The sequence below is a fragment of the Bombyx mori genome, chromosome 24 (genome assembly GCF_030269925.1).
Source record: "Bombyx mori chromosome 24, ASM3026992v2".
NCBI lineage: Eukaryota > Metazoa > Arthropoda > Insecta > Lepidoptera > Bombycidae > Bombyx > Bombyx mori.
In genome coordinates this window covers 6817736-6845356 of record NC_085130.1, presented here as the reverse complement: position 1 = coordinate 6845356, position 27621 = coordinate 6817736, and the positions used below count along the sequence as shown (strand labels likewise).

Sequence of the window (27621 nt, the reverse complement as noted above, 5' to 3'; positions counted from 1 at the left end):
TAAATGCATTGGTTTATTTTAAATTTTTATTAAATTAAAAATTGTTTTAAAATATCATGTAAACGATACAGACATCTGATGACCGTTTGATCTATAACTAAATTCAATCAATCACTGTCATTCGTATGATATCAATAAAATTAGTTTACAATACACATTTCTAAGAGACATTAGACAACTCTGTTAGTGTTTATCATCCGCTTTTGTCGATAAATTAATATTTATGGTTGTGCTACTCCGTAACAATAGGCAATCGGTAAGTTTTCGGTGTACAAAATCCTAAGCAATATCGCGCGAACGCAACTCCGTTACGTGTGACGTCATTTGGGGCCAAAATCCACGAACTAACCATAGATCTTTTTTTTGGTACTATTTCTCCTTATTAGGAAAGGCAAGGGGATCTAAGCTCATACAGCCCTTAACCTTAGATCGTGCGCATAACACAATCAATAACCACATGTGACATCACGCGTTGAAGTTGCCGGTTTGTCTGAAGTTAGGAAAACGTTGTGCTATTCAATTTTATACAGCGAATAAAAAATTTGATCATTATTATAATAATTTATTAAATTAGTGATTTTTTTTTAAATGATCTTTGGTTTTGATCTAATAAGAACCCGCACAACGGTGCGCTAACATTTTCTCGGTTGTTTCTCGACCAAATCTTTTGTTCGCGTCTAGGAGTTATCGAACAAGCCCCGATGCTATCTATGTGTCTATGTTTAAACGTTATTAAGAAAGCTAAAGAGAAAGATGTCAAACGAAGCTAGACCTTGAGTTGTCTGTCATTATAGTCGAATTTCATCTGGCGAAAATCATTTACATTTATTGTCCGGTTGCCTATTATTAAAAAAAAATCTGAATTTCTCTTCCAATCATTCGTCACGTGTTTGTGACATAAAGAGTACGAAGCCATAGACGCGGATCCAATATTATATGTATGTGAACAGAGAAATTCGGATATGTCAATTCATATGACATGTCAATATATCTGACATAGTCAAATTTCGAGCTAATTCCTATCTAAGAGGCGATCGACGAATGCAGATCACGTACACTATCAGAGCGTCGAGTGTCGCATCAGTAGGCGAAGGTGATGGTCCAGGGTCTGGCCATGCTAGCGGCCGGCTTCCTCAGCACCAGCACGTCGTTGCCCTTGTGCAGCGTCATCTGCAGCGCCGTCTGCCGCCCGTCCTGCTGCAGCCGGGCACTCCGCGGCGCCGCCCTGATGCCGGCCACCACCACGCGCTCCAGCCACGCCCCGGTCGGGTACTGGGCGCCCTCGCTCGCGAGCCTGCACGGAACAACGTGGTTTCTTTCCTACCTATGCTGATAGTCTTGAGAATAGAGATGAAACGGATATCCGGTAACTATCAGGTATCCGGTCATGTTTTCACTATCCGGTCGGATACCGGATAGTAAATCAGTATCCAGTCGGATTTCGCAAAGTAAGATTTAAGAAAATCTCACAGTTATATAGAAAAGGCAAATAATACCACAATAGGTCACAGACAACTTTTATTTTTATAATCGCACGTCAAAAGTGATTTTTTGATTAATTCGTTTGTTTAATACTCATAATTAACAAGTGGCAAATTGTGGTGAATGAATACCAAATCGTCGTCACGATCTCCGCTCACGTGCGAATACACCCAAACGCCCACGAATATTTCCGAAAGGGCCGAATATCCGGCGCTCCGGCCTCGCAGCTTGCCAAATATTCGGTATCGGGATCCGGCTAAACCACTATCCGTTTCATCTCTACTTGAGAAGCTACTTCAGCTTCGTCTTGACATGTATCTACCACCGGATCGGAAACGCGACCCACTGAGCAAATCCGGCGAGAAAGTCATTGGGCTGTGACTGTGGGTTAATTTACTCGCCGAGCCTTTAGTCGGCAAGGACGGTGACCGGTGTTTGAGGTACCTAAATGCACCGTTAGTGGATCTGGAGGATCCGTAATGACGTGTTTAGGGTGTGGTGGCAATGAGCGCACGCTCCCCCCCAACCCCCTGCCCCCCGCGACACTCACGTGTACGTCATCTCGTCGGGGCCGAACTCGATCTTGGCGTAGATGTACTTATTGTTCTTGTACTCGTAGGTTTCGCCGTCGTCGATGTACAGAGAGCCGCGAGCAGAGTTCTGTTGATTGAGAAATGTAATTATAATTTAGGCCGTCAGCGTAAAAGTGACCTAAGCTTACCAAAATAATAGTTTAAAAAAACCTAACATAATGCGCTTTTATAGAAAATCAAACTAAAAAATAGAAAATAAATTTGAGTTAAAAATAGTGTAAGAAAAAAAATGATTTTATTGTAAAAAAAAGCGTGGGGTGCTTTTCAGGATATTATCAAAATAACCCTTCTACTCATATTTGTTCATAAAATATCTATAACTACTGATACCATGCACCATGGATTTTCTATAAAAGCGTATTTTTTTAGTTTTTTTTTATACTATTATTTATTTATTGCCTATCGTAGGCAAACGAGCACATGACCCGATGGTGAGTGGTCATCGTCCGTATTGGACGTCAGCAATCTTTTTTTTTTTATTGCTTATTTGGGTGGACGAGCTCACAGCCCACTTGGTGTTAAGTGGTTACTGGAGCCCATATACATCCACAACGTAAATGCGCCACCCACCTTGAGATATAAGTTCTAAGGTCTCAAGTATAGTTACAACGGGCGCCCCGCCCTTCAAACCGAAACGCATTACTGCTTCACGGCAGAAATAGGCGGGGCGGTGGTGCCCACCCGCGCGGACTCAAAAGAGGTCCTACCACCAGTAGAGAATCCTCGTGAAGCACCATGGAGGCGAGTTTCTCCCGGGACCTATAACGTCAGTCAACTCACGTTAGCGTCGAGCGCGACCACCAGGGTGAAGGGGTCGTCAGCCATCAGCGCGGAGGAGCGTCGCACGCGCTCCCGGCGCGGCACTATGGTTCCGCCGCGCTGGTACACCGGGATCTGGAATCGAACAATAGCTACTTGCAACTGCAGTTTTGGAACGAAACCAAAATTTATTGAAGTGAAAACTTCTTTAGAATCGTTGTGATTTCAAACCGGATGCAACGGAAAAAACGACAGGTAAGAGACACAAATACAAAAATGTGTAGGATGAAGCCAGCAAAGAATGAGACAGAAATATACATACTATTTAATGCAGCGCCATCTGTGAGATTTTTTAATACTAACGTGTGTATGAAAGCTCTTGTAGTGAATTTTAATTTAGGATTATACGTGAAATTAAAATATCAATTCACAGAGGGCGCTACCTTACAATTATTTACTAATGACAAAATTTTACATATACTTAAGACGTTTAGGATAATTGTATTTTAATTTTGGAAAGTTTCACTTCTACCACGTGTGAATTGCACACATTTTGTTTTTTTATTATCTTCGAAACATTTAGTCGACATTGCTACAGCGTGTTTTTTTTCCGTTTCATTAAAACCAAAATCTATTATTGTCTTCGACACGTCCAGTCGACACAGCTACAGCGTGTTTTTTTTTCGTATCAACAAAATCAAAATTTATTATCGTCTACGCCACACCCAGTCGACACGGGTCGGCGCCACGGACTCACCTTGGAGATGGTGACCGGCTGCGTGATGCGGGGTCCTTTGTGCGGCACGTAAGTGTCCACGTCGTACCACGGGCCGTCCCCGGGCAGGTATACCTCCACGGAGCTCGCCCCAGCCGTCGTCACCGGCTTCACCAGCAGCGCGTCCCCTGGACAGCGACACGGTTAATGCCATGGCATCGGGTATCGTGCATATAACCCAATATTCTATACTAATATATAAATCTACAGTGGTTTTTACGGATGTTCCGTTATAACTACTGCACCGTGCATCCGATTTACTTGAAACTTGATATCCATGTAGAAAATACATGTACTTAAAGGATAGGCTAATATTTATATGAGTGTTGGACTTCCTACACCAATTGCGGGGCGTTAATGATGAGAATCTTTGGGGGGTGAGAAATAATAATGTTAATTTTAAATGCCCAGCGAAGCGGACCGGTACAGGTAATTTTTTTATAAAATTATTTTGTTACTCGCTTTTGTTGCACAATGGAGTGGCATATTCACTAGGTGAATGATCTCCTTAAATAAAGATAAAAAAACTAATACTAGCTAATTTGATATCATTAAATAGATGTTTTTTTTTTAAGCGTCTTACAACATACAGGAAAAATTTGGCCCGGATCATTTCCGAACTAAATATAACCTAATCATAACTAATCAAATGTAATTAAGTTTTTTTTAATGACTTAGCCATTTCGGTTAGTATTAGTTGAACGAGCCTCACCGAGCAGGTACTGGTCGTCGATGGGGTAGGTGGCCGGCTCGTCGGGGTAGTGCTGGAACAGGGGCCTCATGACCGGCAGCCCGTCCACCGTGTGCTCGTAGAACAGAGTGTACCTGCACCCGGGGGGAACCACTTTAGGATCTCACCGAACACATCCATATATCATCATCATCATCATTCTTTCCTATTACCCTCTGCTGGGGTGTAGGGCTCGAATCAAATTTTTCCATTTATATCGGTCTTGGGCAGTCTGTTCTAGCTCCTCCCACGTCATGCCCAAGACCCCTAGCTCCTGCTCCACCGAGCGACGCCAAGTTGTTCTGTGGCGGCCTCTCTTCCTTTTGCCAGACACTTTCCAGGTCAGTGCTCTCTTTGATAGACTTTGATAGATTGACACATCCATACATATTATTATAATTAATTATACTACAAGTAATCATAATATAATTACTATTACTTGTAGTATATAATTATATAATATGTAGTAAATAATAAAAAAAAGTATTATTACTTGTAGGTTAGTGACCTTAAAATGTTCAAGGGCATCCTCCATGTTAATAATAGGTAGGTCAAGTAGTGTAATTGTTTGATGTATATTGTGAGTAAAATTATTTTCTTACATTATAAGTTAGATTGTTATCGTGTTTTTTTTGTTGTATAGCTGTAAGGAGCATTGTTTACTAATTCAACACATTTGTCTTGCTTGGGTTTTATGACAACTCGACTGCCATGAAAATATCTGATTCTATACTTTATCCAAGCCTAGTGGATCTATTTAGTGCTTCTTCAGGTTTAAATGTGTAATAGCGGTGGTTTATTAACTGTTTAGTATGTTTGAAAATGCACAAATGTGGGAAAATGAAAGTGGGAAGGGACGCTGAACGTAACTTCTCGAGATCCTCCAAAAAGTTCACTGAAAAAGTCTCTATAAATGACCACCATTTTACTGAGATTATATTTCATCCCATATAATATCATTTCATTTCATTTTCATTTCACTTCATATTATCATTTTTCATAAAAATAAGACTATAAATTAAAATAAGACTTGACTTAAAGGTCTTAGTTACCAGGTTGAAAAATCCTTTAAGAAAAAAAAATCGTCGGCCATTGTTGTTTAGTACATTAATCTACTAAGATCGGACAAGGTATATATGTGGATGTACGCACCAGAAGTCGAGCAGCGCGTATCTCTTGCGGTTGGCGTCCCGGATGAGCGCGGTGGTGGCGGCCGGGTACAGCCAGGGCTCGCGCCGCTTGGTCTCGATGTGCGAGTGGGCCCGGAAGAACGGCTGGAACGCGGCCGCCTGCGGGACGACGCAACGAACAAAACAAGTGTTTAAAGTGTGTATTAGTATAGTATAGTACTAGATGATGACCATCTTGTTGTGTCTTTAAAGCGGTTAGTTGCCCTCAATTAAGAAAAATAGTATTATTATTCGCCAATAGATGTCGGGAAGAGTTGATTATTGAAAACACGACATTTACTGGTGGTAGGACCTCTTGTGAGTCCGCACGGGTAGGTACCACCGCCCCGCCTATTTCTGCCGTGAAGCAGTAATGCGTTTCGGTTTGAAGGGCGGGGCAGCCGTTGTAACTATACTGAGACCTTAGAACTTATATCTCAAGATGGGTGGCGCATTTACGTTGTAGCTGTCTATGGGCTCCAGTAACCACTTAACACCAGGTGGGCTGTGAGCTCGTCCACCCATCTAAGCAATAAAAAAGAGGCTGTGTTCATAGTCGGCCCTTGCACTGACCTGGTACCACCTCGTCATGAGCTCAGCTTCGGGATACTTGAAGAATCCTCCGACGTCAGAACCGCAGAAACTGTTCCCGGCTATTGCCAGTGACAAGCACATCGGCACGGAAGCCGCAAGGAACGACCACTCCGCCGTATTGTCACCTGTCCATACCGCAGAGTATCTGAATATAAGATATAACGCAATATTGTTTATTAGATATTTACATTCCTCTCCTTCTATGCAGTATCTATATCTGCCTCGCTCTTTTGTTTTGCTCTATTAAAAATCTACTATCCAATCTATATATATAAAATCTATATATATATATATATAAATGAATTGTTGTTCGTTAGTCTCGCTAAAACTCGAGAACGGCTGGACCGATTCGGCTAATTTTGGTCTTGAATTACTTGTGGAAGTCCAGAGAAGGTTTAAAAGGTAGATAAATATGAAAATGCTCGGAATTAAATAAAAACAACAATTTTGTTTTTCCTCTGATGTGTCCCCCGTCGGACGGATTCCTTTTGTTTGTTTTAAGTTTATTTTATACAAAATCTTACGTCTTTTATTTATCGATTGAGGCACTACGAAGTCTGCCGGGTCAGCTAGTATAATATAAATGTTGAAGATGTCGCATCTCTTATACACAGCATTCCCTATATTACAAGACCAATCTGATTTAAGGATCCATCGAAAAAGAAGTTTCACTTCATTCACGTGCACCAAGTTGCAAAAGAAGTTTCACTTTATTCACGTGCACCAAGTTGCAAAAGAAGTTTCACTTCATTCACGTGCACCAAGTTGCAAAAGAAGTTTCACTTCATTCACGTGCACCAAGTTGCAAAAGAAGTTTCACTTCATTCACGTGCACCAAGTTGCAAAAGAAGTTTCACTTTATTCACGTGCACCAAGTTGCAAAAGAAGTTTCACTTCATTCACGTGCACCAAGTTGCAAAAGAAGTTTCACTTCATTCACGTGCACCAAGTTGCAAAAGAAGTTTCATTTTATTCACGTGCACCAAGTTGCAAAAGAAGTTTCACTTCATTCACGTGCACCAAGTTGCAAAAGAAGTTTCATTTTATTTACGTGCACCAAGTTGCAAAAGAAGTTTCACTTCATTCACGTGCACCAAGTTTGCACGTGCAATGATTTTTTTTTCAAACCCGTCGCTACCTTTCAAGATGTTACAGTATACGAAGTCATAAATATAAAATGTTTGTGTCGTCATGGCGTCTTATCAACTCACCTCTGGGTGCCTGCGAACACGGCCCTCGTGAGCAGGAAGGGTCTGTAGACGCCGTCGGCGCGGTCCAGCAGCCCCGTGTTGGTGGCGCGCAGGTTCCACAGCCCGTATTCGTTGTGCACGTGCCTGCAAACGACACGTTCACAATTAGACCCCACTATATACATACATACTCGCTGTATAATTCTGTAATGTATAGTTCAGTGTGATTGGGGCGAGTTTTTTAACGTTCTCGATATCGAAAAAGTTAACAAACAAATTTGAGTCAACTTTTACGCTATCGAGAACATTAAAAAAACTCGCACTAATCCGAATCCTAATCGATCGAATTTTATGATAAGTCGCAGAACGATTATATCGCGTAGCTTAGCTCATTGCTGGTGGGGCAATAAAATTCGAAATAATCTCATTTATTCAAATTCGTGGGTAGTTTTTACATGCCCCACGTGTTAAGTCCTAATGAACAACCACTAAGCGGCAGAAGTAGGCGGGGTGGTGGTACCTACCCATTCGGGCTCATATGATGCTCTCTGCCACTCTTGTACACATGATTATTTATTTATTTCAAAAAGTACTGCCACATCACAAACATTTAACATTGAAAATAACTTAAATTATTTAATTTATGGCCTGATGCATGTGACAATAATGGCATACATATAATTGGCAATTCATCGGCTCGAAGATGGAATGCAATAATAAAAAAATAATTACAAAAAAAGTTTATTATTATTATTAATATTATTATTATAAGTAATTCTTATTAATCAGTCTCGTCATCAAATTCTATTGCTGAAACTATTGGCTTGTGGTAACTAAAATATGATACATATGTTTGTGGATAAAGAAAGAGGGAGAAAGAGAAAGGTATTATACACTACTCGGTTGTGTATGCGACTGTTGCGCCTGCGCACGTCTCATTTAACGGTTTTATTCCACGCACTTTTTTCCACGGATTTTTTCTTACGGTTTTACTATCACATTTTTTTCAGTTCGGTCGCGCAGCAAAATCCCTATCCCCTCCAAGCCTGCCGTAAGGAACTTCGTTCCGATAAAAAAAAAAAAAAGAATAGAATACCTAATGAAAAACATACTTTGAGATTCAAATTTAACAAGTAAAACAGTAATAATTGTTGAAATACTAAAATAATAAAAAAAAAGTAGAAATGTCAATATAATATCAAGTAACAACAAGTCAGTTATAAAACAACAAATGATTAAAGTTAAACTGTGTTTATTCTTTCTTTTCTTATTTTGTCCTTAAATACACGTAACTTATCGTGCAACACATCAAGATCGGGTATTACTGTGATAAGGGAATGATACTCATCAATTATTCTACGGAGAGAAATATTAGTTTATTATATTTAGATTACTATATATAATGCTGCTTTAGCGTGACTGATCTTACCTATGCTCCCAGTAAGCCGCCAGCCCCTCTAGACCATCCTGAGGCGGCTTGTAGTGGCGACAGTCCTTGGGCATGGTGACCTCTGGACCGTTGAAGACCTGGACAACAGGACATCCGTTTTAATAACCGATCGCACAGCCCGCCGACAGCGCCATCTATATTATTGGTACTGTTACGCCGGTAAGAGTAACGCCATCTATCGCCGAATAGTCGAACGAATATCGAAGGATCTTGAGTGCTCGAGAAGTGTACAACGCCATCTATTGTCAGATAACGGAAACGACTACTAGAGATGTGTAGAATATTCTCGATAATTCTAGGGATGAGGTATCGGCTATAAAAGCGTTGCAGAGATGGCACGCAGTCAATTAGTAATTGGAACTACTCGAAGCGAAACAGCGAACGGATCACCTGAAGCGAAACGAAACAAGCAAATTGAGTGTTTTAAAGTGTTTGTGTAGTGTTTAAGTGTTCTAAGTGTTCAATACAGTTTTTAGGTATACTTTGGTGAAATTTTATTTATCCCGAACCCCAGCGCGTAACAGTACCATACCGAGAATATTTTAGTTATTGCCGAGTAGACAAACAAGAGAATGGAAGAGAAAAATCAGCAGTGCCGATCCTACCTATTGGGATGAGGTGGAGAAAATGAAGAAGGAGACTAAAGCGCGACTCACACTGGGCTCGTTCATATCGTTCCACAGGTGGACGTCCTTGCTAGTCCCGGGGAAGTTCTCGAACCTGTACCGGTCCGAGTAGTACCGGCTGACCACCGGGTTGAAGAAGTCCGGGTACGACGACGAGCCAGGCCAGCACCAACCTTCGATGGAGAAAAATGAAAATAAAAAATGGTAATATGAAAGCGAAATGAAATGAAGTTGATTAATTTGAAACATTACTCAATTGGGATGAAATAAAATGAAATGAGATGAGATGAAATATAATCTCAGTAAAATGGTGATCAATTTAATGAGACTTTTTCAGTGGACTTTTTGGAGGATCCCGAGAAGTTACGTTCAGCGGCTTTGTTTCATTTTGCCACATTTGTGCATTTTCACAGATATTAAACAGTTAATAAACCACCGTTATTACACATTTCAACCTGAAGAAACACTAAATAGACAAAACGAAACAAATCACACAACTTCACTCCTCGCGTTCCCGCCAAAAAGTCCAGCGCTAAGAGCATAAGAGTTTTTCATGCCTACCCTCATAATCCTTGCCGTCTCTGTCCTTGACGTAGTACCCTAATTCAGTCGCGTCCTCGTGTAAGAAATATCCAGGTTCGCGTTTGATGTGCGGATCCACGATGACAACCATCTTCCTTCCTTTGGCCGTCAGGTTGGCCACCATTTCCGCCGGATGCGGAAACTTGACCACATCCCACGTGAAGTACCTGGAATCATACATTTTATTACTTACCTAAGCTGATAGCCTTGAGAGGCTATTTCAGCGTAATATGTGAGCTCACGGGGCTCAAACAGGAGTGCTGCTAGCACTGACCCTAACAAGAGCAGTGCTTCGCAGAATCTACCACCGGATCGGAAACGCAACCCACTGAGAAGATCCGGCGAGAAACTCAGTGGGCTGTGTCTATGGGTTCATTTACTCGCCGAGCCTTTCGTCGACGAGGACGGTGACCGGTGCTTGAGGTACCTAAAAGCACCGTTAAAGGATCGGGAGGATAATGACGTCTTTTGGGCGACGTCGTTTACCATTCGGTCTACAGGATCTGGTGAATCATATATGTTACTCTAACGTCGCTACGTTTGGTTCTCGTCTACCGTACTACTGATCCGAGGAGTGGGGTGGGACACCTCCGGACACGACCGTGCAGAACTCACATCTTCTTGTTGGTGTACTCGATGTCCAGCCAGATGGAGTCCATGGGGATGTCGTGCACGTCAAAGTTCTCGTCGACGGAGCGCACGTCCGCCTCGTCCATGTAGTTCCAGCGGCACTGGTGGTAGCCCAGCGAGAATTTCTGTAGAAAAAACAAAAGTCATTAACCAATTATAACATTTATCTTGCTGTCTATCTGTAAACAGTCAAAGTACCTATCTCGCTGCCTATCTGTAAGCAGTCAAAGTAACTACCTCGCTACCTATCTGTAAACAATCAAAGTACCTATCTCGCTACCTATCTCAAAACAGTCAAAGTACATATTTCGCTGCTTATCTGTAAGCAATCAAAGTATCTATCTCCCTACCTATCTGTACATAATCAAAGAACCTATCTCGCTGCATATCTGTAAACAGTACTCACTGGCGGCAGCGGCGTGGTCCCGGTGAGCGCGGTGTACTGCCGGAACGCGTCCCCGGGGGTGGAGCCCATCAGCACGAACATGTCCACGATGCCGGACTCGCTCAGGAACCTGCCGACACAAGGATCCATGGACGTGTCCGTTCGTACGCGATAACGTTACTTACGATTTTTAATTTGTATCACATCTATATATATATATATATATAAATGAATTGCTGTTCGTTAGTCTCGCTAAAACTCGAGAACGGCTGGAGCGATTTGGCTAATTTTGGTCTTGAATTATTTGTGGAAGTCCAGAGAAGGTTTAAAAGGTAGATAATTATGAAAAATGCTCGGAATTAAATAGAAATAACTATTTTGTTTTTCCTTTGATGTGTCCCGCGTCGGACGGATTCCTTTTGTTCGTTTTAAGTTTGTTTTATACAAAAGTTTAGGTATTTTATTTATCGATTGAGGCGCTACGAAGACTGCTCGGTCAGCTAGTCTACAATATCATTACTCGCACGGGTAGGCACCAAGCTGTGCATGTTTCCGCCGCTGAGCAGTAATGCAGTTCAGAGTATAACCGGCACTCCAGCCTCATGCTACAGTTAGGATCAGTTCCGACTTGACAAGCTACTCTTGCCCAGTCTCACGGTTACAATGGCACCCATTTTCATATTCATTTGCGTTTTGTACCGAATTCCACCTCAGTGCTCTTAAGGTATCTATTTTTTTGGAATAACTGACACTAAATAGCCTAGTTGCGGTGCACACGCGGTTTTGTGGACAACGGCTAGACATTGCCCTTGCTGACGTCCATGGGCGTCGGTAACCACTCACCATCAGACAGCATTTTTTTTATTGCTTAGATGGGTGGACGAGCTCACAGGTCACCTGGGGTTAACTGGAGCCCATAGACATCTACAACGTAAATGCCGCCACCCACCTTGAGATATAAGTTCTAAGGTCTCACTGTAGTTACAACGGCTGCCCCACCCTTCAAACCGAAACGCATCACTGCTTCACGGCAGAAATAGGCAGGGTGGTGGTACCTACCCGTGCGGACTCACAAGATATAAGAAGACCACCAGTAATTACGCAAATTATAATTTTGCGGATTTTATACTTTTTACTCACAAAAGTTTCATTTTTACCCTCCAAAATTTTATTTTACCCCATTTGGGGTAATTTACCCCGGTTCCCCGACCGCTCATTTAGGAGTCCAATCGATACCGACCTTGCATCGACGCGTTTCTTCTGTCCCCCGGTGACCAGGTTGACGAGCGACGAGACCACGTTCCCTTCCCCGTAGTTGACCACATCGATCCAGGTCTCGGCGGAGTTGTGCCAGAACACGCCCACGGTCCGTTTCGGGCTGGATACAACGTTCATACAACATTATTTACATTTTTATTTCTTTATTTTTTATAATTATTATTATATTATAATACTTTGTATTAATTGTATGTATATTTACGGGGATATGTATGTGTACATATATGTATATGTATTTCACTGGAATGGTACACCGCGCGTAGTTCGTTTCCAAATGATTCTTGTCCACCTGATGGTTGTCTGGAAGAGATCTCTCTTAGCGATAAGACCGCCAATTGTACTTTTTTGTTTTTAATGTATCGCACTATTTATTTGTTTTTTGGTGTACAATAAAGAATACTCTCTCTCTCTCTCTCATTATGATCATTCGAAAATCTCTATTTCACTTTATATCACAAGATATATTATATATAATAGATATACAGAGATCTATAGAAAAAATATAAAGAAGATAATAAACTAATCAATAAAGTAAGATCCTTTATACGTAACTATATCAAAGGTCAAAGATAAAAAACAGAAGAATTGAAAGAAAGGAATTCCGCTAATGACAATTCCGAAGAGCGTATATGTGTGTGTGTGTGTGTTTGTGTGTGTGTGTGTTTGTGTGTGTGTGTGTGTGTGTGTGTGTGTGTGTGTGTGTGTGTGAGTAAGTGTGTGTGAGTGAGTGTGCGTGAGTGAGTAAGTGTGGGTGAGTGAGTAAGTGTGGGTGAGTGAGTAAGTGTGGGTGAGTGAGTAAGTGTGGGTGAGTGAGTAAGTGTGGGTGAGTGAGTAAGTGTGGGTGAGTGAGTAAGTGTGGGTGAGTGAGTAAGTGTGGGTGAGTGAGTAAGTGTGGGTGAGTGAGTAAGTGTGGGTGAGTGAGTAAGTGTGGGTGAGTGAGTAAGTGTGGGTGAGTGAGTAAGTGTGGGTGAGTGAGTAAGTGTGGGTGAGTGAGTAAGTGTGGGTGAGTGAGTAAGTGTGGGTGAGTGAGTAAGTGTGTGTGAGTGAGTAAGTGTGTGTGTGTGAGTGAGTAAGTGTGTGTGTGTGAGTGAGTAAGTGTGTGTGTGTGAGTGAGTAAGTGTGTGTGTGTGAGTGAGTAAGTATGTGTGTGTGTGAGTGAGTAAGTATGTGTGTGTGAGTGAGTAAGTGAGTGTAAGTGAGTACGCGTGCGTGGCGCGCGTTTTTGTGTGTGTATTCACATCCAGGACACATATTGAATTATATGTATCTATAAACGTCTCCTCACCCGTGTGCGTACATAACCGGGACCGAGCCGTATATCGCCATCCTGCTGTCCAATATGTATTCGAAGACGTCCAGGTTGTACAGCCTGTACGGGTCGCCGGACGTGGTCGTCTTCAGGGCCAAACCGTCCGTGTGCTCCGGTATACCTGGGTAGAGAGGAGCATGACTCTCATATGCCGGTGTTCAAATCTAATACTCGATGGGTGGTGTTAAATGGGACGAAAATCTAAGAGTGTCACTTGTAATAAGTAATAAAGATTATGCCACAATTTTTTTTATAAGCTACTTAAGCCGTTGCCTGCCATGGTCACTAGTGTCCACCTTGAGATATAAGTTCTAAGATCTCAGTATAGTTACAACGGCTGCCCCACTGTTCATACCGATACGCATTACTGCTTCACGGCAGAAATAGGCAGGGTGGTGGTACCTACCCGCGTGGACTCACAAGAGGTCCTACCACCAGTAAAGTAATTATGTCGATTTTTGTTACTAAGGCCCCTGGATTGCCTAACTTTCCCTAGTTTTGACCGTTAATGTATGTTTTAGACTTATAGGCAACTTAAAAATAGATTCATTTTCAGTATCTTCGAATTCATCTTTTCCAGAGTCCAGGGGTGTAGCGATCTTAAATCGCGCCCGGGGCACAATACCTTTTTAAATAAAAAATATTCGGCAATTTTTTGTTTTTAGACCATTTGGCACCCCCTTTGTGAGCAGCGCCCCTCCTTGCACCCCTCGCTACGCCTCTGCCGGAGTCTAATAGATATTCCGGCGCCTTGGCAAGAAGATCGAACAGAGAAATCTATATAATTTCTTCAGTGCGCCGCGTATATGCAGCTACAAGTACCGCGAATCCTTTATGAGGTTGTAAAGTGTCAAGATGGGTGGAAGCCATCACGTTATAGCAAAAACAAAAAATGATCATAACCTCTGATCGCAGTTTTTAAAAAAGACCACTAAATGGCATTTCACTCTTACCGTAGACGTGATCCGCATCAGGGAAGACAACGTCGAGCGAAACTGCTTCGTTGCCCCGAGGTTTGGAGTCGTGATGGGACTGGAAGGTCTCACTCCAAGTTCCTTCCTCCTGTAACACAAATACCGCGCGTTCCATGTGCATTTCTCCGAGGAATTGTCTGGGTTAGATGGGTAGACGAGCTCACAGCTCACCTGGTGTTCTTACATCTACAACGTAAATGCGCCACCCACCTTGAGATATAAGTTCTAAGGTCTCAGTATAGTTACAACGGCTGCTCCACCCTTCAAACCGAAACGCATTACTGCTTCACGGCAGAAATAGGCAGGGTGGTGGTACCTAACCGCGCGGACTCACAAGAGGTCCTACCACCAGTAATATGCCTTAATTTTACCAGATTTCATACATACAACCCTCACCATGGCGCGCATCGATAAAACGGGTTTTAAGAAAGTTCCCCACTCCACTACCCCACTTTTTTTCCTGCATATGCTGATAGCTTTGAGAGGCTATTTCAGCTTCTCCTTGACGTGTAGGTGAGCTCACGGGGCTCAAGCCGGGAGTGTTGCTAAAACTGGCCCTAGCAAGAGCAGTGCTTCGCAGGATCTACTATCGGATCGGAAACGCGAGCGAGAAACTCAGTGGGCTGTGTCTATGGGTTAATTTACTCGTCGAGCCCTTCGTCGCAAGCGACGGGTTAATGGATCGGGAGGATCCGTAATGACGTGTTTGGGGTGACGTCGACTGTTTACCATTCGGTCTACAGGATCGGGTATGTTACCCCACAATGCTTCGTCAACGCTATGACATCATGCGAGGTTCCATAAAAGATACCTGTGCTGTGATAGTTAGATAGAATACTAAACACCGCTGCTAAAAAACCGGTCACAATCTCCGCACAGCCTTTTTTTTTTCGGGTCGGGTGCCGAACCTCCTACGAGGTCCCCGCGCCTAGGGGGCACGCTGGGTATGTGGCACTTGACGATCTGCAAGGTGTTGAGGGCAGGCCGCGGGCCCAAGGAATTTCAGAGCCCTACCCACTAAACGACTCCCCTGCACTCTTACACCCGACGTCCGATCTCCGTCCGGGGTCAGAACTCGGTCATAGTAGGAGGGTTCTCGCGGTCAACACTACAACCAGACACGTGGCGCCACCCCGAGGACGCCAGACCGGCGGGTCGTAGAGGCGATTGTCGACGACCAGCAACGCTAGTCTTTGCGATACGGCCCTACCAGGCTGCCCGGACAATCTCCGCACAGCCTTGCCGTTCGGAATCCATAACATCATCACAGACCACAACCCAAGACATGACATAAGAAACAATCCGGCCGTCGGGCTTGCGGTCGGCCTTCAACGCGCAATGACGTCACCAGATTGCCACTGACACACATTGCGGAGATTAAGGACGCGTTATCAGTCACGTAGAGACGATAAGAGCAAGTTCAATGGCACATCTCGCGTTAAACAAGATTTTTAGTCTTTTTTTTTTAAGATATCAGGAAATTTCTCCACTAAGAGGCCTATGATATACCGTATGGACGATGCCTTTGGAGTCAGTCGCTACGGTCTGGACGTTGGAGCTGGTAGATAATGCTCTATAGCTGTGACCCTGAATTTTTGTTTGAGTTTGGCACTTTAGTGCGCCAGTAAATTTCAGGAACATTTACATTCTCATCAAAAAGGTTGAGAAACACTGGTTTATACAAAATTAAGTTCGCCCCTGCACATATATTTTAATGTGCAATACAGTTTGCTATCTAATTCTTAAATTTTTTGTAAGCGCGGTTCACATTTCGTAGAAATGCACAATTATTTTCGTATATTTAAAAAAATATCTAAAAACAGCTTTTCTTAGAACCACGGGCATGATCGTACCACCGGATCACCTAGTACGCACGTATGTATCAGCGTCCGACTAGTATTAAAACCTAGTATTCAACTAACCTAGTATTAAAACTACCTGTTATGGACGCGAGAGCCGTCGAGTATTCGAAACGTCGAAAACAATATCGAGGGGCAAAATACTATTTGATTTAAGCGACATTCCGCTTAATACGCTACATTTATTTTTGTAATTAAAGGTGCGTTTTATTTGGTACTAGCTGACCCGGCAGACTTCGTAGTGCCTCAATCGATAAGATAAATAAAAGACCTAAACTTTTGTATAAAATAAACATAAAACAAACAAAAGGTATCCGTCCGACGGGGGACAGACACATCAAATAAAAAACAAAATTGATATTTTTATTTAATTCCGAGCATTTTCATATTTATCTTCCTTTTAAACCTTCTCTGGACTTCCACAAATAATTCTAGACCAAAATTATCCAAATCGGTCCAGCCGTTCTCGAGTTTTAGCGAGACTAACGAACAGCAATTCATTTTTATATATATATATTAGCATCGACAGTTCGTTTTTTTAATTGAACTTCAATTAACTCCATTCAAATAGCTGCAAAAGCTTTCTTTGTTAAAATTTAAAGTTTAAATTTGCAATTTCGATGCCTCCAATGAACACTACGCTAATTCCAAATTCGTAGATTTACAGGAGGAGCGTTTAAACGAAAAAAGTTGACAAAATCTTTATTATTGCAGATATATTTATGGTTTTTTTTGTGTAGCTAGCTGATTTACTCTTGTTTCGAACCCTATCAATAATGATTAATTGTAATACTTTTAGCATAGTGAAGCGATTTGTGTGAAAAACGAAAATTTCAAAATTTTGAGTTAGAGTAGTGTTCATCAAAGGCATCGATTTGCAAAACTTTAAATTTCCTGTAAAGTTGCAAAAATTTCACGCCTCGATATCCAATATCATATTATACATCATATCGAATAACAAAAAAGAAACGTATGATCAAAGCGTAGCAATACTTTACTACATAGTATAAAACAAAGTCGCTTTCTTTATCTCTATATACCTACCTATGTACGCTTAAATCTTTAAAACTACTATAATTAAATAACATCCATTAAATAGTGGAGAAATCAGTAATAAATTACAGTTTCCGAAGCGAAGCGAGGGCGGGTCGCTAGTTATAATTATATTAGGTATGCCTCGCGAGAAACTAATAGAATATTAACACTAGTATTCGATCACTGATATCAATCCTAATATTTTCCTTTAACTGATATTACTGTTATCTAAGCGTTTCATTAGAAAATCGAGGTCAAAACAACGGTTCTATCTATATCTCTATCAAATTTGTTATATTGACGTTATCTGAATGTATCTAATTAATCTGCACACCGTACCTATGTACATATTCGTAACGTAACGATAATTATTACATATGTTTTAGATTTAATTTCGAGTGTATCAATTTCGTATCTAAAAACCACACCGCGCAATCAGAGTCGTTTTTAATTCGCAAACGTAATTAAGAAAATCCGTATCAAGCATTGATATTGACACACACGCAATACACACACATAATCTAATGACATCGTTTTAATGAACACAAACAAATATACGATAACTAAAAAGCCTTCGTCAAACAGAACGCGTAATTAGCGCGCGTCAGAGCGCTAATGGACGCGTGTAACCGAAGATCGGGTTCAGTGGCGAGCTTTGGGGGAGGCCTATGTCGAGCAGTGGACTGCCGCAGGCTGATGATGATGAGAGCGCTAAACTGACGCCGCGATATGACGCCGAGATGTGTTGTACTACTATACCGTCATACCGTCAAACAGAGCCCCAGCGCTAGAAGTACGCAGCGCTCTGTCGCGGCGTTAGGACGTTTTGACGTCAGTCGTTGTAATTTTTTACAAATTTTATTTTAGCGTCGGAGTGAATGTGTATTAAAATACTAGATAATGCCCGAAAAAATGATATAAATAGTTAGAAAATACCCATGCTTATACAATGCCACATCTGAATCACTCGATTTCTTAATACTTTTAAATTTTCACACTGCTATCGAAAGGCACTATGATGAATGCGTTGCGTCAAGGAGCGTTAGACTCATCCAGTCAATTTGAAGAGCGCGACGTTAAGTACGCGGCGCTAAGTACGCGTTCTGTTTGACGAAGGCTTAACATGGCGCGATAGCTGGTAGTTAGGCTGAATGGTAAACAGTCGACGTCGCCCAAAACACGTCATTTCGTATCCTCCCGATCCATTAACGGTGCTTTTAGGTACCCCAAGCATCGTTCTCGCCGAACCCGTCGCTTGCGATGAAGGGCCCGACGAGTAAATTAACCCACAAGACACAGCCCACTGAGTTTCTCGCCGAATCTTCTCAGTGAGTTGCGTTTCCGATCCGGCCCTCCGGTTAGAGCCCCGTGAGCTCGCCTATTCGCCCGATTACGCTGGCATTACCCCCTAGATTACCAGTTTAGGTAGGAAACAATAAAAGAGATATTAACATTGACTCATCACGTGCTTAACCACGAATGACATTTAGACAGTAACAGGTAACAAAAAGACAACGATTGCAGACGAAAATCCATAATAAAATACAGACAAACAAAATGCGGACAGACACTCACATCATCCAACTGATTAGCCCCATCACCGTCTTCGTCCTCTACCTTTTCCCTTCTCGCCCTTAGAGGCTCCACGAGCAGCTGAGAGTTCTCGTTGAGAACGACCGCTACTTCTCCATTCTGGTCCAAGAATTCGAGTTTCAAAGGTTCGGATGTTATGATGACTTTATGCCCTTGCGTGTTGACGAGAATAACTTTTCCATCGTCTTTCGAAATCAGTTTTAATCTGAAAAAGAGATGATTACTTATGTCGTTAGCTAGTTAGTTAAACTAGCATTGGCATTGAAAAATATTATCGAAAAAACACAATGGGAAGCTGTTTCGACTGTGTGGTGACCTGGAGTGGCCGACTCCGGCGGGCGTCATAAGACGATGAGGCATTTACCGAGAATGGGTATCAGCGTTCTCAGAATATAGTACCAGTCGTTCACTGACATTTACTGGTGGTAGGAGCCCACTGAGTTTCTCGCCGGATCTTCTCAGTGGGTCGCGTTTCCGATCCGGTAGTAGATTCTGCGAAGCACGGCTCTTACTAGGGTTCGTGTTAGCAACAACGTGAGGTTTGAGCCCCGTGAGCTCACCTACTAGCCCGGTCTCTCTAGACCATCAGCTTAGGAAGGAAAAAAGAAGGTGGTAGGATGCATGGTCTTTTTTTCTATTTCTGCCGCGTAAGTCACGAGTACCGGTTTGAATGGGCCAACCGTTATATAATACATATTGTTTATGTTGATGGACGTGAACGAAGGATGGATGGAGTGAACGAGCTCACGGCACCATCTAGTGTTAACTGGTTACCGCAGCCGGTAGATATCGACAACGTAACGTAACGTCCATGTAGGAAGTACATGTACTTAATGGTAGGCTAATATTCATATGAGTGTTGGACTCCCTACACCAGATGCGGGGGCGTTAATGATGAGAATCTTTGTGGGGGTGAGAAATAATAATGTTAATTTTAAATGCCCGGCGAAGCGGACGGGTACAGCTAGTCTATACTATAATATAATATTATAAAGAGGAAAGATTTGTTTGTTTGTTTGTTTCGAATAGGCTCCGAAACTACTGGACCGATTTGAAAAATTCTTTTTCCATTTAAAGCCGACATTGTCCCTGATGAACATAGGCTACTTTTTTTTTTTTTTTGTGTTTTAATGTTTCCGAAGCGAAGCGAGGGCGGGTCGCTAGTCGTTTTATAACGCTGAAAACATGATTCGTATGGTTCACAAGATAATTATATTTATATACTTCAATGTAGCGAGCGTATATTAATTTTGTTTGAATAATGATTTGAGGAAAATGTTCCTCAAATAGATAATGTGTATGTGTTCATGAAATAGATGCAATACGAATACTATTTCCTGTCAACACTTATTTGCTGCTTAAAACAGGGGAGATTAATGATTCGTTATCGGCAGGATATTAAATTTATTTTATCAATTCATGGGCCAACTTGGTGGATACTGGAACTCAAGACAACGTGAATGGTGCCACCCATTTTCTGATAGGAGATCGAAATGAAACTTCAGAGGGATGCAGAACCTAGCTACCCGTGCGGGCTCGCAATAGCAGCAATTTCAAACAGCAATTCCATTACAATTGGTTTGATGAAGATTTTTACTGATGGTAGCACCTCTTGTGAGTCCGCACGGGTAGGTACCACCACCCTGCCTACTTCTGCGGTGAAGCAGTAATGCGTTTCGGTTTGATGGGCGGGGCAACCGTTGCAACTATACTGAGATCTTAATCTCAAGGTGGGTAGCGCATTTACGTTGTAGATGTCTATGGGCTCCAGTAACCACTTAGCACTAAGTGGGCTGTGAGCTCATCCACCTATCTAAGCAATAAAAAAGTAAAAAAGATTCTATAAATCTGTTCCACTGACCCGTCTGCCTTCGGTTCCCCATCCAACGCCAGCTGCGTCCTGTATCTTGGGTATAGAGGATCCGCTTCATCGAGCTCCACACGGAACGTGCCATCGGCCAGCGCTGATAACTTGAAGGCATATTTCCACTGTGACAAAGAAATGTTTTTGTTAACACGCTTTTGTTAACTACTGGTGGTGGTAGGACCTCTTGTGAGTCCGGGCGGGTAGATACCACCACCCTGCCTATTTCTGCCGTGAAGCAGTGATGCGTTTCGGTTTGAAGGGTGGGGCAGCCGTTGCAACTATACATGAGACCTTAGAACTTATATCTCAAGGTGGGTGGCGCATTTGCGTTGCAGATGTCTATGGGCTCTAGTAACCACTTAACACCAGGTGGGCTGTGAGCTTGCCCACCCATCTAAACAATAAAAAAAAAACGTTTTTTTTATTGCTTTAGGCACACGGCCCACCTGATGGTGAGTGGTTACCGTCGCCTGTGGATGTCTGCAATGCCGTGGGCAAAGCTGTCAACCGTCCATTACGTTAAATACCGAAATATTTGAATGACATATCCAACGACTTAATGACGTCCGATTAACTTGATTATTGGAACATCAAGGAGTGATAACAATACACTAATGTCATAACATCGCTCTTACATCCAGACCAGTGGGATAGGAACAAAAAACAGACGAAATTAATTGTCAGTCCGATTTGCTAATACAGGATTTGAATCCTTCTTCTTCGCCCACGACAATGAAGGGCGGTGGACCAATTAGAAACAGTTGCGTCAATGGTACCTTAGTTTTGGGGCAATTAGAAGCATCCTAGATTTCCAATCTTCCAAGGTTTTTCCAGGATTTTCTGTATATCACTTTTTTTTTTAAAAACAAACATTCATTTCGCCTCTATATTATTACGTACTTAAATAACGAAGACTGGATTTTCGAAAAAACGGACATTGTAAAATAGACGCGGTGCTTTCAAGCATTTGGACATAAAAGTAGCATGTAATACCGGATGTGTCGTCATCGACTTTTTTTTCTGCATCCCACCTGCTTCTACCTGCGCCCATAGATAATATAAAAGGAAGGTAGTTTAAAAAAAAATCTATTACGCGTCGCTTTAGTTCGATATCTCAATTGTTACCTATATTGTAATAGAGGATGTCCTTTGAATCCGAGTACGTGACGGATTAGCGAAGTAAGCACACAAGATATTGAACTATTTGTCGTTAGTCTAATAGTATAAACTTGTTAATATCCAATATTACCCAATATATTTCTTTTTAAATATTTTTTAAAATAAAAGACGGGTCGAATGAACTTGTCCAACAACCTAGATCAGTAAAACAAAGAAAAAAACTCTCTCAATTCCTTAATCCATGTAAAAACAAAATAAGTCAATATTTACCACCAAAAGGCCTAAGTTTAGCGCAAAAACTATCTTCAAAATTAAGTTGTCGTTGCTAAAAAGTATTTTGGGATACTCCTATTCTCCATAAATACAATCAATACATATAAATAATTAATTAGATTAAAATTAATTTAATTATAACTGTAATCTAAGTAAGGATAATTAAAGTTTTAATCCAAGATAATGTTAATTGAAGATTTAAAATTTATTAATCTTAATCAAAAATGTTAAAGCTAATCAAAATAATAAATGTTTCATTAAATTATTTGTTAGCCTGATTATGTAAAATTAATAACATTGAGACATTATTTTTATGGTTCAATTTCAGGCTTCATAATCCAGACCTTTGAGATTGAGACATAAGAAACAAAAAAAAAACAAAAATCTGGTTCACAGATGCAAACTTTCTTTGACAGAAACAAATTCGGTTCGCAAATGAAATTCTTATAGTCTGGAACTCGCAAGTTGATCAGGATGAAAAATTGCAGTAAATCATCATTTAGTCACCCGTCCCCCAGTTCCTAAAATTCACGATTGACTTCCACGGTGAAGGAATAATATTGTGTGATAAAAATCAAACCCGCAAAATTATAATTTGCGTAATTACTGGCGGTAGGACCTCTTGGGAGTCTGCACGGGTAGGTACCACCACCCTGCCTATTTCTGCCGTGAAGCAGTAATGCGTTTCGGTTTAAAGGGTGGGGCAGCCGTTGTAACTATACTTGAGACCTTAGAACTTATATCTCAAGGTGGGTGGCGCATTTACGTTGTAGATGTCTATGGGCTCCAGTGACTACTGAACATTAGGTGGGCTGTGAGCTCGTCCACCCATCTATCTAAGCAATAAAAAAATAATTGGATGAAATAATTAGAATATAACTTTATATTACACCTAGCGACCCGCCCTCGCTTCGCTTCGGAAACATTAAAAGACACATGAAACCAAAAAAATAAAATAAAAAAATAAATAAAAAAAGTAGCCTATGTTCATCAGGGACAATGTCGGCTTCTAATCGAAAAAGAATTTTTCAAATCGGTCCAGTAGTTTCGGAGCCTATTCGAAACAAACAAACAAACAAATCTTTCCTCTTTATAATATTAGTATAGACTACTGATGAAAACCACAGAATTTTTTTTTTTTTTTTTCCTACCTAAGCTGAGAGCCTTGAGAGGCTATGTCAGCGTAACCCTAACTTTTGTAGGTGAGCTCACGGGGCTCAAACCTGATGACGTTGCTAACACGAACCCTAGCAAGAGCCGTGCTTCGCAGAATCTACCACCGGATCGGAAACGCGACCCACTGAGAAGATCCGGCGAGAAACTCAGTGGGCTGTGTCTGGGAGTTAATTTACTCGTCGAGCCCTTCGTCGCAAGCGACGGGTTCGACGAGAACGGTGACCGGTGCTTGAAGTACCTAGAAGCACCGTTAGTGGATCGGGAGGATCCGAGATGACGTGTAACCAAAGAAAGAAACGAACCACTAATAAATAATCATAAATCAAAAATATCGCAACCAAGACAAAACACTTCAAAATGTGCAAACAAATTGTTGATTATTAATTTTTTTAGTTTTTGCTAGTCACAAGTCACAATTCTTAATATTTTGTCCCCATCCTCATCGATCTCGTCGACGAAGAGTTCGACGTGCGAATTAGCCCATAGACACAACCCACTAATGTTCTCGCCGGATCTTCTCAGCAGTAAGTCGTGATTTCAATTCGGTGGTGGATAGTTTTTTTTTTTATGATTGAAGGATTACTTGGGAGTTGGAGGCTTTTCCGGTTTCACCAGGACAGGTGGGCGAGCACGGGCTCAGCCAGGAAAGGGAATAGATTCTACGTAGCTGAAATAGCCCTTTTAGGCTACCAGCGGTTATATAAGTGACAAAAGACTTTCTTATCAGCCCACAGACGTACACAGCTGCACGTAGACCTCCCCCGACCTCCCTCCTCGCCACAAAGACCGGTCCCGCGCTGCCTGCATCCAGCGGATCCTCGCGAGCCTCGATAGATCGTCGGTCCATCTTGTGGAAGGCCTACCCACGCTACGTCTTCCGGTACGCGGTCGCCACTCAACAACTTTCTGGCCCCAGTGGCCATCCGTTCTACGAGCAATGTGAACAAAAGACTTTAACAACTGCTAACCTATAGAAGTTTCTGGCTTTGCTAGTGACTGTCTCAGTATAGTAGTACTTAGTATATATATAGTAGAGATTACACTCACTTTTCTTGTAAATTACAATCAGATATGCATGAGACTAGCAAAGCCAGTTGTTACCGGAGGTAGCCTCAACCCCAACCTCAAACAACTGATAAAGCATTAACTGCATTTTAAGTGGATTATTCCTATGTACATCTGCTTTAAAAATGTAAATGGTAAGATTACTTTGATTGACTCAAGATTAAAGAGATAAGTATTTTTAGTCAAGAATTCATTCAATTAATTTTCTCAACAAATAGTCCAATGGATATTGGCTTTTTTTTTGAGAGCAAATTACAAAAAATATTTTTAATGATAAATAATCTCTAATAATCTTTAATTACCAGTATTTTTAATCAAATATGTTTTGTTTGTTTATCCTCAAATGTTGTCATTATTGGATTTATTGAAACAGATACTTTGGCCTACATGTTTAATTAGTCAGTCTACAATTCAAATGTCAGGTTTGTTATGATTTTATTGATAACCTCAAAACACTTTTCTAATTTCAACTCAAAGTGTGAAGGCGGTCATGACTAGAACACTGTTAAGACTACAATTTTTTTATTGCCTAGATGTGTGGACAAGCTCACAGCCCACCTGGTGTTAAGTGGTTACTGGAACCCATAGACATCTACAACGTAAATGCGCCACACACCTTGAGATATAGTTCTAAGGTCTCAGTATAGTTACAACGGCTGCCCCACCCTTCAAACCGAAACGCATAACTGCTTCACGGCAGAAATAGGTGGGGCGCGGTGGTACCTACCCGTGCGGACTCACAAGAGGTCCTACCACCAGTAATTACGCAAATTATAATTTTGCGGGTTTGATGTTTATTACACGATGGAATTATTATCCTTCACCGTGAAGGTCAATCGTGAACATTTGTTAAGTACGTATTTCATTAGAAAAATTGGTACCCGCCTACGGGATTCGAACACCGTTGCATCGCTATATACGAATGCACCGGACGTCTTATCCTTTAGGCCACGACGACTTCAATATTCAAGGTAATGTAGTTTACTTATATCTATTGTGAGACAATAATGCATTCTCGTTGAAAGAGTGGTATGGGCATAGGCTTTATAGTTGAGTCTCATGTCTCTAGGTGGATGACAGCATTAACATTGGGATGTATATGAGTTTATGTAACCACTCAGCACCAGACGGGCCATAATCGCCCATTATCAATAAATAAAATATATTATGAAGCGGTCAATAATTATCATGAAATCTAATTAGGTCAATGATTAGTGATTTACTGATATCCGACCTGTGTAATCTAATTTTATGAGAGTATATAATTAACCTATGAAAATTATTGAATATTATCAATAGAGGAACTAGTAAAATTCTAGAGTACCGAAAACTTTGCCTATTACGAAAATGCGTTCCGAATAGATGGATGTGAGAGCTTTTTAAATTAAAATTAAGATTTAATGATGTCATCTCGTATTTGGTGCCAGTATTTACATTTTGATTTAAAATCATATATCACATAACTTATCACTCAGATCTCTAAGATCAGATCTAACTCTAATCTCTCAATTTTTACAGTACAACAATGTCGTACCCTTTAAACTGAAACGCACTACTGCTTCATGGCAGAAATAGGCAGGTGGGTGGTGGTACGGACCTGTAGAGACTCACAAGATGTCCTACCACCAGTAATCACACAACTTATAATTTTGCAGGTTTCATTTTTATGACACGAAGTTTTTCCTTCACCATGGGAGTCAATAGTGAACATACGTTAAGTACACATTTCATTAGAAAAATTTATACCTGGCTTTTTTATTGCTTAGATGGGTGGGCGAGCTCACAGCCCACCTGGTGTTAAGTGGTTACTGGAGCCCATAGACATCCAAAACGTAAATGCGCCACCCACCTTGATATATAAGTTCTATGGTCTAAGGTCTGCCTGCGTGATTCATGTGCATCTCAAGATACAAATGCACCATACATCTTATCCTTTAACCCACAACGACTCAAACCTTATAACTTACCCTACTCTACATAAATCTGTAGCTAATTGGTTAGCATCTATAATCACAAGATATGAGGATTAGATGTGTCTCTAGAAAACAAAAAAAATGAGAAATGTTCTTGAATATTGAACATCAAATTTTTTTCTTGACATGAGACTTTACTGGTGCTTTTTACTAATCATTACTTTACCTTGATCCTTGCTAATTACTTGACACTTTACCGTCGTAATACTGTTTGATTGAGAGATACATAAAGATTAAATGAATAAGTCAGATCCATTGTTTTATGAAAAAATATGCCTTCAACGGATGGCATACAAATGGCTAGTGTGGGGGAACACTTTTGGATATCAGGAATACCAGGGCATAGTCAAGCTACATTTTGCCATTCATAGAATTAGTCATTTATTAAATAGACATTGTTCTCTTTCAGTTTGAGGATAGAGAAGGCAAACTAATTGAATGGCAACCTTAAAATTACAGTTAAGTAAAATGATTTTTGTGCATTCAACACGCCATTTCATGTGAACATAATTACAATCCGAATTTAGAATCTTCGAATTATTGGCACACATCCAGTAGGGTTAAAAAAAAAACACTTACCAAAACTGTTCGCTTTTCATCCGCAGCGTCAATGGTAACCACCTCAGCGGATAGAACGTTGCCGTGAACTAAAATACTGTCCAAATTCAAACTATACTGAGATTTTTCTGGTTTGAAAGGGCGGAGCCTTTTACAAAAGCCGGACTGACTGCATGTTTTAAATTTATTTTTGTCTACCGCAGAAATGCCGATAATCACAAATGCCGCGACCAGGACTAAGGCCCAGACCTTCATCCTGGAAAAAAAAATTTTTAAATAAGTTAATATATGTACACAAAGACCGGTGAATTTTGTTTGGTGATTTTAATTACTTACTTGGGTTTTTATTGCTATCTTATGTCGTCATAAACCGATAACAAAATGCCCTTCAGGTATTTTTAATAATACATCACAGTTAGATACGCTTTAAGGTATTATTTTCTCTAAAATAGTCCTTCTAAAATCACACTCCCATTACGTGGAACATGCCAGTTTGACGGATGTGGACGGATATTTTCAGTGTTACCAGTTTACAAGGTGTCATGTCATAATTAATTTTAGTCGAATTTCACGAGAA

The 27621-nt window shown here is 41.1% G+C and overlaps 1 protein-coding gene across 3 annotated transcripts; it reads right to left on the bottom strand.

Moving 5' to 3' along the window:
* LOC101739156 (neutral alpha-glucosidase AB-like) lies at positions 1-27563 on the bottom strand. Of its 3 annotated transcripts, NM_001281893.1 has the most exon segments (21): positions 1081-1294; positions 2033-2142; positions 2856-2969; positions 3592-3737; positions 4322-4434; positions 5492-5628; positions 6082-6247; positions 7314-7436; positions 8722-8819; positions 9399-9541; positions 9930-10117; positions 10566-10705; positions 10987-11095; positions 12206-12343; positions 13529-13673; positions 14506-14614; positions 18996-19218; positions 20875-21002; positions 27066-27300; positions 27381-27391; positions 27452-27503. In NM_001281893.1, coding segments are annotated over 19 exon segments (2778 nt in total). In that variant the 5' UTR covers position 27300; positions 27381-27391; positions 27452-27503.
* Between the last annotated feature and the right edge of the window lie 58 nt (positions 27564-27621).

Excerpts from the sequence above, each read along its gene's own strand:
- LOC101739156 (XM_012697422.4), bottom strand. The coding sequence starts at position 27,299 with ATGAAGGTCTGGGCCTTAGTCCTGGTCGCGGCATTTGTGATTATCGGC. Across the intron at positions 14,615-18,995 it reads GGGCTAATCAGTTGGATGAT|GAGGAAGGAACTTGGAGTGA; the intron begins GTGAGTGTCTGT and ends TTTGTGTTACAG. Across the intron at positions 11,096-12,205 it reads AAGAAACGCGTCGATGCAAG|GTTCCTGAGCGAGTCCGGCA; the intron begins GTCGGTATCGAT and ends TTGTGTCGGCAG.